Source organism: Peromyscus leucopus, chromosome 9, assembly GCF_004664715.2.
Source record: "Peromyscus leucopus breed LL Stock chromosome 9, UCI_PerLeu_2.1, whole genome shotgun sequence".
NCBI classification, from domain to species: Eukaryota; Metazoa; Chordata; class Mammalia; order Rodentia; family Cricetidae; genus Peromyscus; species Peromyscus leucopus.
The window spans coordinates 76,917,460-76,930,959 of record NC_051070.1 but is presented as its reverse complement, the minus strand read 5'-3'; the positions used below and the strand labels follow the sequence as shown (position 1 = coordinate 76,930,959).

The following is a 13,500-nucleotide window of genomic DNA, read 5'->3' as shown; positions in this document are numbered from 1 at the left end:
TTTACATTAAAAGAGAATAGCTGTAAAGTAGCATTTATTGCTTTGTTGTTCTAGCTTAATTTTTAATTTTGGAGATAAGCAATCAATACAGACAGCACAAATCTAAAAGTGTTCCCTAACTATAGAAAATCCCAGCAGGTCTCTATGTTGATAATTTTGTATATCAACCTAGCTGAGCCAGGGGCTCAGATATTTGGATAAACACTATTGTGGATGTTTGGGGATGTAATTTACATTTACGTTACTAGACTTTGGGCAAAGCAGATTGTCTTCCATAGTACTCAGTTGAAAGCCTGACTATTACAAAAGAAAGACTTACCCTGCTTGCACAAGGAGGATTCTTTGGCTTATAGTTTTCACAGTTCATTTAAAACACAGACTTTTTCTGGTCCCACAGGCGTCAGCCCTTGAACTTGAACTATAATCTTTTCAGTCTAAGGTCACCAGCCTCTACAGACCCACGCCCCGCCCCTTGCTACGTCCACGCCCCCAACTGGCTGAGGGGCGGAGCCCTCCAGCCAATCCCCTTTCTCCCGGACCCTCCTCCCGCGCGTCTTTCAAAGACTTGCTCCGAACCAATGAGCAGTTAGAGGCTGAGCCAGGGCCCGGAGTAAGAAACAGAGCGAGGATATGATTGGTTGCTAGAAGGCGCCGCGCCGCCTCCTACGCGGATGGACCAATGGGCTGGCGGGGGACGGACTCGGCGCGGGCTGCAACGCGGATGCTGCGAGGGGGGCCGCACTGGTTACGGCGTGCGGCGGCCCGGGATGAAGCCGGTGAGTGGGGCCGGCGGGACCCGAAGGAGCCGCGCCGCAGGGACAGGCGCTGGCCGGCCTCGGCTGCGTGGCTGGGCGAGCAGCGGGGCGACTCTCACAGTAACCGCTCTGCACGCGGGGGAGGTGGAGAGTGGCGGAGCAGGGGCACTGCGGTTGGCTGACGGCCTGCGGGGGCTCACGACATCCCTGCCAGACAGGGCCAAGCCAGGAGGCTTGATACCTCAGATGCAAAGGCTGTCACAACCTGGTTTGTGGGTGGCTTGATGCCGCAAGTGCAAAGGTGTTGTCACGGCCCGGTGTGTGGGTGACATCACGACCGCCACCCTCCCTCGGGGTCCTCTTGGCACTGCATCCTGTTGCCTGCAGTCAGAATCCCTGGGCATGGGAAGGCAGGGACGTCTAGCCTGTTAAGATTTATCCACGCTTGGCTAGGAGGGATGTAGTGAATGGGCCGCACATACTTGTCTTGTTTTTTGGGTTTTGGTTTTTGTTTTTTGTGGGGGGGGGGTCCTAGCCACGAGTGGAAGCCCCACCTGACCCATAGTTCCTACCTCACAGCTAACACGCTACTTAGAGGCTTCATTTGGGTTCCGTTGGTTTTCATACCAAAGAGCAGTACAAAGAAACCCCAGTCCATAGCCTAAGTCAGTTGTCATGAGCTCCTCTGGCCAAGACCTTTATAGAAGAGCTCGAAAGTCACTCTTGAGAGTCCTGTGTCCGTGAGATGTCAGCTGTCCTTCACTCCTTCCTGCCTCTGACTCCACTGTCCCCAGGGAAGAGGAATATGCCGATGTCTGAGTATAGAGGAACTGAGTACAATGAGCGAGCCCTCTCTTTCCTCCTCTCTTGGGGTCTGCCTGCTTTCTGGTCCACTCTCTGGCATACAGGAGTCCTGGGTTGTCCAGCACAGCCTGGGAAGTGGTGGATCAGTCATATTCTGGAACGATGTGGGAGTCACTCAGCCACAGCATTCTCCTTTGGCCACGCAGTAAAACTGACGATTTTTATATCCACTTGCTCTTCAAATGTCTGATCTCCAATGGTTCCAGCTAGAGAGTGGGGATGGTGTGGTATGTTTCTCTTCCATGTAGAAGTGCTGCATCCAGAACTGAGTTACACCTGCTGAGATCAGCACGTAAGGTCCACCTGGATTCTTCTAATCCAGTGATTCATAAAGATGAGGGGAAGCTGGTTCATGTATGTCCACCCATTTGCTAGGCTGTATGGGATTATTTTTTAGAAGGAGGTGAGCCAAGTTTCCACTGGCTCTGTCTCTTCTGAGCCCTCTCTACTGGATACACAATCCTCTACCACCTGCTCTCTTGTGTTTTCTTTTGAGCCAGCCTGGCCATGTATCCCACTGTCCTAGAACCTGTGCCTTAGCGTTCCCCCGACATCAAAGGCTTGCACCATCATACCTAGCTCAGCTCTTGAATTTTCACGCTGATTGCTTTAACTTCCCTGTCTACTTAGAAACCTGCAGTTTCTTCAAAGCTTGGCTCGATGGTCCCTGTGAAACCCTGTGCTGCTCCCTACATGGCTGGTCATTCCTTCCGCTCTCCAGCACGTGGTTTCTGCTGTTTTAGCACTTCGGCCATTCTGTAATGGCGCACACTGCTGCCACTTTGGCTATCCTGAAGGTAGACAGTGTATCACAGGGTCTTCAGCTCTCCAGAGCATGTCAGTAGAAGAAGGTCCAAGAAATGTTTGGAAAGGAACGGGCAAATCGCACTTCAGGGTTGAGGACAACTGAACCAGGGTGAACTCAAGTGCCTTGTCGGAGATTATCCAAGGACCAGTTCCAGGAGCCAGATATTCCTTCTCTTGGTCCAAGTCCAACTCTGCCCACCATACAGTGCTGTGATTAATCAAATGGTCAACAGTATTCATTTGTTATTGATATTGCTGGTCTCTCTGATAGTCCAGATCAATGACCAAAAAAAAAAAAAAAAATCATAGATATTTATTCAGTGGGTGTTTAATCACGGATAGACTGTGTGAGAATCATATGCAAATGTTCCTTGCAGTGATTTCATATAATATCTCTTTTGAAGCCCATTTCAATACAAGCAAGTGAGTTTGATTCTTCAGACGAAGAGCCTAGTGAAGATGAACAGACTCCAATTCAAATTTCATGGTATGTTGGCATTTCAGGGGTAAGCTACAATATGTGATTTTATATCATAGTTGGGCAAGATAATGCATGTAATTGAAAATAACAAGTATTCTCTTATGCCAACTCTACAATTTTTTGTTTGTTTGTTTTGTTTTTCAAGACAAGGTTGGTTTTTCCATGTAGTTTTGGTTCCTGTCCTGGATCTCGCTCTGTAGTCCAGGCTGGCCTCTAACTCACAGAGATCCACCTGGCTCTGCTTCTCGAGTGCTGGGATGAAAGGTGTGCACCACCACCGCCCGGCCCCCAATCCACAACTTTTTGAGAATCACACTGGCACTTGAAAAGATTTTTTTATTCTGAGCATTTTGAATTTTAGATACTCGGATTGGGATGCTCAGTTGGTCAGGTCTATGCAATCATTCTAGAACCCTAAACTCTGAGCTCTGAAAAACACCTGGCCCCAGGTATTTGGGTTGCATACCACTGGGTCACTGGTGCTACCTGTGGGAGATCTAGGAGTCATTACCTTTTCGGTGAACTTAAATGAGCTTGCTCTTTGAAGACACAAACGGCGTTGAAGTATGTAAGTCCCCTTTCCAAACCTTCAGCCATTCGAGGCCTTTCTTGCTCCCTACCTGATTAACTAATAACTGGTGTTTTTCGACCTCTGTAAAATGTTAACATACCCTTCCTCTGTGGCAGACACTCTTGTTGAGTAGGCTAAATTTCCATTTCAAGGTTTTTTTTTTTTTTTTTTTTTTTTTTTGGTTTTTCGAGACAGGGTTTCTCTGTGTAGCTTTGCGCCTTTCCTGGAACTCACTTTGTAGCCCAGGATAGTCTCGAACTCACAGAGATCCACCTGCCTCTGCCTCCCAAGTGCTGGGATTAAAGGCGTGCACCACCACCGCCCAGCCCATTTCTAGCTTTTTTAAAACTAAGCTTGGTAAATTTTTCTCCACAGGCTACCTCTGTCACGAGTGAATTGTTCTCAGTTTCTTGGCTTATGTGCCCTTCCAGGTAGGTAAGAACACTCAGTTAGCTTCCTATTAATATCAGGGCAGCTTTTTATGAGGCAGGTTGCTCCGTGTGGTCCACAATATGTCTCATAGACCAGTGTTGGTCAGCTTGTCTTTGAAAGCCCTCAGGAACACCCTCCACACCCAGGGCTACATTTCTGACTGACCTAGTTCAGTGAGACTTAAAGCCCAGGCACAAATGAGGTTAAGACCATGGCCAGGAGCTCCTGCCTCGGGACTTCCGTCGGTGGAATTTGCGAATTTCTACAGCTCTAAGATTCTAAGAAATTAATATGTACATTTAAAATGGAATTGAAACATGAATAGCCATGTGAAATGACTTTCTACAGTAGCTTGTATGTATTCAAATATGCTTTCTTATACAACCCCAAGTAATTTTTTTTTTTACTTGCCTTCTCTGTAGGTTGTAAATTTAAAGATGTTAGAAGAAATATTCAAAAAGATACAGGTAGGTTCACTATGAGAAAAGCCTACTACTAGTTTGTTTAAGTCTGAAAATCTCTGTCAAACTCTTCTCCTCTCAATATATAAAATAAATTTTTATGACATTTCTAACTGTGAACTTCTTGCATGTGAAGAGGCATTTGTGATGGACCCAAGGCTTCATCATTTATCTGAACATAAACTTTGTTGTTCACGATTCTGGTTACACATATAAACCGTGTCTGATGTTAGAATGTGTCCATTCAAGGGAGCAAAGTATGTAAACAGAAAACTGGCACACTGTGGTGCCCATGTCTTTGAACACACTGTCCCTAGCAGACTTGACCGTGGTAGCATGAACCAAGCCTGAACTGGGAGCCCTGGGATATCAGTAAAGTTGTCCACTCCTGGTCAGACATATGAAGCCAGCATGCAGGTGGGCCTGGCAGTGTAAGCCATGTTCTTTGCTCATGGATGCTCATGCTACTGTAGTCTGCACCCTCTAATCATAATCCCAACATTCTACCTGCACATTTTATGACGGTGGCAGCTGTGAAATTACACAATATTTTACTCTGATTGGGCTGGAATATTATAACCTACTTTTAACACCAAGAGCCTTATCACACAAGTATCTACACTCAGTTTGATTCTGACCAGTACAGAATTTTTTAGGTCACATTATTTTCTCCTACTTGTGGTAGGTTAATGTTCTGGTAGTTGGTTAATGTACTTTATTTCTTACCTATCAAAAAGATGAGAAGCAGCCGGGCGGTGGTGGCTCACGCCTTTAATCCCAGCACTCGGGAGGCAGAGCCAGGCGGATCTCTGTGAGTTCAAGGCCAGCCTGGAAAAACAAAACAAAACAAAACAGAAAAAAAAAAAAAAAAAAAAAAAGGATGAGAAGCAAGTCAGCAGTGGTGGCACACACCTTTAATCCCAGCAGAGGCAGGCAGATCTCTGTGTGTTCAAGGCCACCCTAGTCTACATAGCAAGCTCCAGGCCAGCCAGAGAGACACAGTGAGACCCTGTCTCAAAAACAAAAAGGACAAAAAAAGAGACTAATAGTTGAATTGACCCTTGTGGTATCTATAAACATGTTATGCTTTAGGTATACATACGATGGTAGGAAATAACTTGTGTGTTCCGTTTGGAGGACATAAGCAAATACTATTTAAATCATTGGTTCAAAGCTAATCTTAAACACTTTGGGGTTTCCTATTTATTTAGTGGATTTTATAACAGGAAGATCCTAGTTTTTGTTGTTGTTTTTAAGATTTATTTATTTATTTTGTATACAGCATGTATGCCTGCAGGCCAGAAGAGGGCACCAGATCTCATTACAGATGGTTGTGAGCTACCATGTGGTTGCTGGGAATTGAACTCAGAACCTCTGGAAGAACAGTCAGTGCTCTTAACCTATGAGCCATCTCTCCAGCCCCCAAGATCCTAGTTTTTTGTTTTTGTTTTTTTTATATTATTATTAACAATGAAATCACACATAGAATTCATTATATAGAACAGATTGAAACTCTTGTTAGGAGACCTAGAACTTCCTCTGGGAAAATCTGAAAGTCACCGTATTTTAGACTCTGTCCAGTGTGTATGGAAGACAAATAGAAAATTATCCCCTTTTGAAGGCTTTGTTAAGTATATTAAGATTATTTTACAATTGTAAAAATGTAATAGTTTTATCAAGATCAGACTCAGCGGGCCTTGATGGTACATGTCTATGATCCCAGCACTTGGGGAACTGAGGCAGGAGGATATCAAGTTCCAGGCCCCCTTCGATTATACAGCAAGACCCTGGCTTAAAGAACAAAAACAACTACTGTCTGAGAGAAGTGTTATCACAGCCACAAAGGGAAGCTGTGTATGTGATGACACCTTCTAGCTGCCACACGAAAGAAGTGAAAACATAACCACCGGCCGTGGTGGGGCACGCCTTCAGTCCCAGCACTGGGAGGGGGGAATGCCGAGGTAGGCAGATCTCTGAGTTCAAGGCTAGCCTGGGCTACAAAGGGAGTTTCAGGACAGCCAGAGCTGTTAGACAGAGAAACCCTATCTCTAAAAACAAAACAAAAAAGTTAAAACATGCAAAATCAATTTTAATAATTTATCTAATATATCCTAAGCATCATCATTATTAAAGAATCAGCCTTTAAGCAGAAAGCAAATTATCATATTTATCTTGCTTTTTTAGTATGCAAAATAACGGGATTTATTACAACTTTATTATATTTGCTCATGTTCTCCTCACCATCTACCTTCCTCCTTCCTACCCCCAGGCAGTCCCCTTCTGATGTCATGTCTGATTAAGTATGTGTATGTTTATGTGAGACAAAACATGTCATCTTTTTCTTCCCTCCTCAGTCTCCCTTTAGATCCTTCCTTCTCCACATCTCTGTCCTACTTTCCTATTTTACATATCCCTATGTTATATATACTAGGAAGAGCATATATACTCTTTTTATATAATTTATATATTAATAAATATATACACAATTATTATCTCCACATGAAAGGAAATATGCCATCAAGCATATTATTAGATGATCATTTCTGTCTTTATTCTCTTTGTCTTTAAAATAAGGTCTATGTTTTACATCTTAACTGCAAAGGCTTCGTACTTGGATAGGTAAATATCCGCAGGTGGGGGCTCGGAACTATTTATTGTGAACTAAGTGATCCAGAATGAATGTGCCATAAAGAAGGTCCAGGAGCTGGTGTGACAGCTCTCTAGTCAAGAGTGGGTGCTGCTCTTGCAGGGGACCAGAGTTCAGTTCCCACAGCCCACATGGGGGGCCTTTACCCACCTGTAACCCAGTGCCCTCTTCTGGCCTCCACAGGCGTCTATACGCATGTGCACAGACCCCACGGAGACATACACGTAGTTTAAAAAGGAAATCTTTTTTTTTTTTTTTTTTAAGTTCCAGTGTAAAAAAAAATCCTAGAGAAATATTTCTTGGTTGACACTATTAAAAGAGCTAAACCATGTAAGGTTAGTACAGTTAATGACCTTATTTTCTCAAGACCTGGTCTATAAAGGAACTGCACATTGGTGTGGTACAGTGCAGATCCAGGGAAAGAACCCAGGAGCTCCCGCTGGAGATAATTGATAATGCTTGCCCCCAAAGTGAAGGGCAGTGTTAGAGTGAACACGGCTGATTTCATGGAAACAACAACCTAAAAACAGTGTTATCTATCATTCCTTCTCAAGAGTTTAACTACTAATTATTAAAGGCAGTATTTGTTGCAAAGAAAAGAACAAGTTTTGTGCTATATCGATACCATCAGCCTGTCTTGAAATTCATTCAGAAGCATTTTATTTATAAGTTCATCTGGTCTAATTCTAATCGGCTTTTGGTTCGGGTATTTCCATCCGATATTTCAGATTTACAAATCCTCACGTGTTAATTACTTTGGTTGAAGAACATAACTCCATGTTCTCTCTTGACGGTATTTAAACACGCCCTGTTTTCTGTGTGCGTCTGTGTGTGCCTTGGTCTGTTGGCAGAGGAACTAAAGAGCTACGGGATCCAAGATGTATTTGTTTTCTGCACCAGAGGGGAGCTGTCAAAATATAGAGTCCCAAACCTTCTGGACCTGTACCAACAGTCTGGAATTGTCACCCATCACCACCCAATCCCAGATGGAGGGACTCCTGACATAGGCAGCTGCTGGGAAATCATGGAGGAGCTGGCCACCTGCCTGAAGAGCAACCGGAAAACCCTGATACAGTATGTGCTTCTTTCCCTGGACACCACACCCGCAACATGCCAGTCAAAATGACCCCTCCCACTGGCCAGCCATGGCCGCCCTCCTGCTGTCAGGACTAGAGAGCTAATCCCGGAAGAGTGCCAGCACAGGCCCTGGGGGAGGGAAGCCCTGGCTTACTTCCATTGCCGCAATGAGTGGATCTGAGCATTTGTGGAGGAAGAGCAGAAGCATTTCCCTTCCGCCTCCACCAAAAACGTGGTTGGGCCATTATTGCACTGTCCCATCTCATTTATCACCTCAGCCTATCAGTTGTTTTCATAGCAATGACGTCACTTGTCTTTCAAAATTCACAGAAAAAAAAATTCCTACAGTAAGCCATCTTTTAAAATATGATTTGAGCTAAGGAGGTAGACCAGTTGATAAAGTACTTGCCACTCACGCTGGGCGGTGGTGGTGCATGCCTTTAATCCCAGCACTCGGGAGGCAGAGGCAGGCGGATCTCTGTGAGTTCGAGGCCAGCCTGGGCTACCAAGTGAGTTCCAGGAAAGGCGCAAAAGCTACACAGAGAAACCCTGTCTCGAAAAACCAAAAAAAAAAAAAAGTACTTGCCACTCAGGTGGGAGGGCCTGAGTTTGATCCCCAGCACCCGAGTAAAAAGCCTGGCATGGTGGAATCTTCTATAAAACAGCAGACCCATCTCGGGGTAATGCAAAGGCAAAATTTCAGAGTACACAACTGTGTCTAATTTCTTTGTAAGTATATGCAAAATAGCATCTGTGCTGCTACTAAAACGTGATGTTTAGGCCCATTTTTCCAACAGATCCTAAATCTTTTTCTCAAGTTTTAAAGCAACCTCTATTTTGTGGAGATCAAAGTAGATGGGTGGGTGGATGGTCCTGCATTGGGAGAATGCTTCAGGCTCCCATAAGATAAAAGTATCCGGTGGCTGGGCTTTTCTCTATTTCCCTGCAATACAATTTTTAGACTCTCTGGAATTGATGAAAGCCAATGGTGTCCAGCTTTGATGGTTGACCGTTGTTTTCCTGGAAAGTGTAGTTTTGTAGAACTGTTGGCATCTTCCCAGTGCCAGGTCATTTCCACTAGCATTCACTGGCTTCTTCCTCTCTGCCAGCCTGCGTCATAAACACTGCCTCATGCAGCCCTCAGTCTGATATAGGTTCTATTATTAATACATTTCACAGGTAAAAGATTAAAAAAAAAAAAAGGCCCAAAGACCTTGGCCAGACTCAGGATTCCAGCCCCTCTCTAACCCTCTGTGATCTGAGACCTCTGTGCTTGAAATAGATGAAGGATCATTGTGTGGTTGGCACCTGGTCCAGAACCACTCAGATTTTACCTAAAAGATAAAAGCCTTGATTCCGGCCGGGCAGAGAGCCAGGACAGGCACCAAAACTACACAGAGAAACCCTGTCTCGAAAAACAAAACAAAAAAACAAAGCCTTGATTCGTGTTTGTTTAGTGCTCCATTACTCAGACGTAGGTCATGGGGTTCATCAGTCACTACCGCCGCCTTCTTTGGCCCTTACAGGTATTCAGAATACCTCCCCACCTGAGTGAGCACACACTGCTTTGGGGTGATTAACTCAGCAATGCTACTGTGCGTGCAAGGTGCTGTGCTGAGTGTCGGAGAGGTAACAGTAGGCAGAGGGAGAGTAGGTCTTGAGCTATAACTTGGGGTAGAGTAAAAATGGACACACTTCAAAACTCTCTTTCCCTTTCAGCTGTTACGGAGGACTTGGAAGATCTTGTCTTGGTAAGAAATCTATTTTCATTGACTGTTTAACTTCAAAGTAGGCAAACTCCTTTTTGGAAACCTTATCTCACTTTATGTTTAAAGGAAAGAAAGCACGATCTAAGTTTACCAAGACTCGGGGATGGAGCAAAGCCTTCAACTTGGTTTTTCCTGGGAAGCCTGGGTGGGTTTGCCGGCCTTCCTCGGCTGGCTCAGGAGGGTCACTTGCAAGTCTTAGCACTGGTGTCTTGTTTTTTTCTAATGTTCTTTCCATGGAAGTGTTATGATACTGACAGAAAATGCTAAATAATATCTGAGTGACCTAAGTATAAAAATCATAGCACTCCGAAGATAGAGGTAGGGGGATCAGGAGTTCAAGGCCATCCTTGGCTATATGGCGAGTTCAAGGTCAAGCTGGTGTACAGTGAGACCCTTGCTCAAACTCCAAACAAATATGAAACAACAGCAACAAAATAGTTACTTACTGTGTATTAATTTTTTTAATTGATTTATTTTGTGTATAAGAGTGCTCTATCTGCACATACGCCTTTATGCCAGAAGAGGGCATCAGATCTCATTACAGATGGTTGTGAGCCACCATGTGGTTGCTGGGAATTGAACTCCGGTCCTCTGGAAGAGAAGCCAGTGCTCTTAACCACTAAGCCATCTCTCCAGACCCTGTGTATTAATTTTAAAGTGTGCTACCAAAAAATTCTAGAAATGCCTCACTGTACTAAGTTATTTTTATTGTAAAACAGGATAAACAAGATCCAAATTAACAGCCTTTGTAGATGAAAGGATAGCGTCAAATGAAAAGACTGTCCATAGAAAGGGGAGGGGGCGACGGCACGGCACGTATTTGGTAAGGGAGTACATCTAGAATATATAGAGTACTCCATATGGACAGACCACCATGGCAACCAGTGAGCAAAGGATCTGAGTGAATGTCTTCCCGAAAAGCACAGGAGAACGCTGCCCAGCAGTGTCTGCCAGCCATGACTGTGATGTGAAAAAATGGAAAGAACTGGTGAGAATCAGGAACTCTGCACTACTGTTGGGGATGTAAGACGGTGCAGCTGCTCTTTGAAATTATTCTCTTTCTCAGAGTTACCATGACTCAAAACTCTACTCCTAGCCCTGTACGTGAGACATGGAACCCATGTTCACACAGAAACGTGTAAGCCAATGTTTGTAGCAGCAAAGCAGTTAGTATGAACCATGTTAAACTTAAGATCAGGCTGACTCTCAGGAGTGCAGGATAAAGGGTCTTTTAGTCCCGTGCAGCAATCACACTGACCAGTTTGCTGTGACAACAGACATCTGATTGGCTAGCCAGTTTCTTTTCCACAAACCCAAACCAGTTTCTTAATAATCCATTATTTTTCTGTTATGTTCTCAGTAGCTGCTTGCCTCCTCCTATACTTGTCCGACTCAGTATCACCACAGCAAGCCATAGACAGCCTTCGAGATCTCAGGGGATCCGGGGCGATACAGACCATCAAGGTAAGACCGGGACTGTTCTCTTCTGTTGCAGTGGTCTCTTCAAATACAATGTAATAAAAATGAGTGCAAGAGGGCCTTGAAGCTGAAATGCCAAAGCCATGATGTACATATATGGGTTTATCTTTTACATTTATATTTAAATGCAGCCCAGGTATCTGCACAAGCCACTGAATTTTGAACAAAATAATGATGTTAAAGTTTGTGTTTCACTCTCTGTGGGAATCTGTGACTGTTAAGCTCTGTCCCTGTCAGCTCTGGGGCTGATGCTCACACTCGGTCAGGAAATGGCTACTGTAAACATTCATTTTCTTGGGTAGACTTGCAGCCCAAGCAATCCCAAGATCCTACTGTGCCAGTGAAATGTTGATGAATGGTATCAAAACTGCGCTTCGGTGCTTCTATTATTGCCTGTTGCCATGGAGACCAGATGCCTTCCATTCTCCCGAACACTTCAAAACAAGGCAGCAGCCACATGCAGGTGTGACAGATCACAGATGGTGCTGTTTGTGCACATCTCTGAAGTTCACTTGCCTTCCTGTGGTACTGTCTCAGCGTTAGGCTGTCAGCAGCATGGGTACTTACGAATCCTCACCCTTAGGCTGCCTGTGGTCTCAGTCTGCCTTCCCAGACTCAGCATCAAGTACCGTGACTTACTATATACTAACTCATCAGATCAAGCACCCTGCTTCTCAAGGTTTAAATACGGCCATTCGTAAAACAAACCTTACTGGATCTACTTTTCTACACAAGTGCTGAAAATAGAACTCCCTTTATTCTGTTAGCATCAAACACTTTAAATTTAGGCAGTTCACCTCTCCTCTTTCAAACAAAGCCATGGGCTGATATGTATGCATTATACATGCGTTGCGTCTTCTGTGTCACCGAGAATGAAGCCCACACTAATGTGGCTGTCAGCTCATCACCTGGACATTCTGTAGCTAATGGGCCCTCCCCACCTCTCCCGAGGAAAGCCAGCACGGTCAGGGTTCACTATCGGGAATGGTGGCTGCCTGCCAGAGCTGTCTTTTGGGAAGACATTTAAACCTTAGTAAGTCGCCCAAAGCACTTACTTATCTGTATGATGATGTTTGGTTTTTAAATTTATTTATGAAAATTATTCCAAATGGACTGTCATCAAAAGCACCAGGAGCCTGGGCTTCTACCAACAGGTACACCTGTTATACTACATCACTACTGCTACAAAGAAAGCCTCCTTCCATATTCAGTAGGGAAAAAAACATGAGCAAAAAGCAGGCCCTTCCACACTGGCCAGAGTCTTTGAATATTAGGCCCAGCGGCAAAGGAAAGATTCTACAGACTTAAAAAACCCTCTTGTGAATTCCACGCTGCCTTTTGTCAAGGGCAGCTGCCTTACCCAACTTCACCTCTGACCCTGCCCCTCCCACCAGGCCTCGCCAGCACCTCCTCCTCCCGTTCTTAGCAAGAACGGGGTCTACTCTGGTCCTAGTTTTCTACAGTGTATTTCAACATCTCTCCCCTCTTTTTTTCAGCAATATAATTATCTTCATGAGTTCCGGGACAAATTAGCTGCATATCTATCATCAAGAGATTCACTATCAAGATCTGTGTCAAGATAATGAAGATTTCGAATACATGACTACGTGTGACGTTTCCAAGTTCTCCAGCATAATTTGTACTGAAACCAAACTACTAGTGCTACCATCCTGAATACAAATGTTATGTGCGGATACTCCGAAAGCTCTGAGTCGTGAATTCGCCGTTTCAGCACAGCAGAGGGCAGCAGAGTTGGCATACAGTTGTCTTTCTAGAAACGCACTGGCTGTCCTAGCTTACCTAGAGAGGACGCCAGGGAAGGGAGAGACACTGGGGATCGCTGCTTACCACACTTGGGCCTCATCTGACCGTCACTGAGAATGAAGTGTTTGTATGCACACCTATACTTAACATGTATGTGTGGGGCACAATCATGACAGTGTGCATGTGGAGGTCACAGGACAGTGTGCAGGGGTCAGTTCTCTGCCTTCACATGGGTGCCAGGATCAAACTCAACCATCAGGATTGGTGGCCAGTGCTTTTATTCGCTGAGCCATCTCTCATACAATATACTTTAAAAAAACTTTTTACTGCCCCCCCGCACTGCTTATAGAATTATAAGGGACTCTGTCACCTCCCTCCCAGAGCACGAGCGCA

At 44.6% G+C, this 13,500-nt stretch overlaps 1 protein-coding gene across 3 annotated transcripts; it reads left to right on the top strand.

Moving 5' to 3' along the window:
• Nucleotides 1-678: 678 nt before the first annotated feature.
• Cdkn3 (cyclin dependent kinase inhibitor 3) lies at nucleotides 679-13,047 on the top strand. Of its 3 annotated transcripts, none has more exons than XM_028873594.2 (8): nucleotides 679-776; nucleotides 2,831-2,913; nucleotides 3,854-3,909; nucleotides 4,333-4,377; nucleotides 7,870-8,092; nucleotides 9,815-9,846; nucleotides 11,228-11,328; nucleotides 12,840-13,047. In XM_028873594.2, the coding sequence occupies exons 1-8, from the start codon at nucleotides 768-770 to the stop codon at nucleotides 12,924-12,926; spliced, it is 636 nt and encodes a 211-aa protein (XP_028729427.1). In that variant the 5' UTR covers nucleotides 679-767; the 3' UTR covers nucleotides 12,927-13,047. The 3 variants fall into 3 exon arrangements, with proteins under 3 accessions (XP_028729427.1, XP_028729426.1, XP_037064495.1); XM_028873593.2 differs by having other exon boundaries at nucleotides 11,225-11,328; XM_037208600.1 differs by lacking the exon at nucleotides 3,854-3,909 and having other exon boundaries at nucleotides 716-776; nucleotides 2,831-2,849; nucleotides 11,225-11,328.
• Nucleotides 13,048-13,500: the final 453 nt, after the last annotated feature.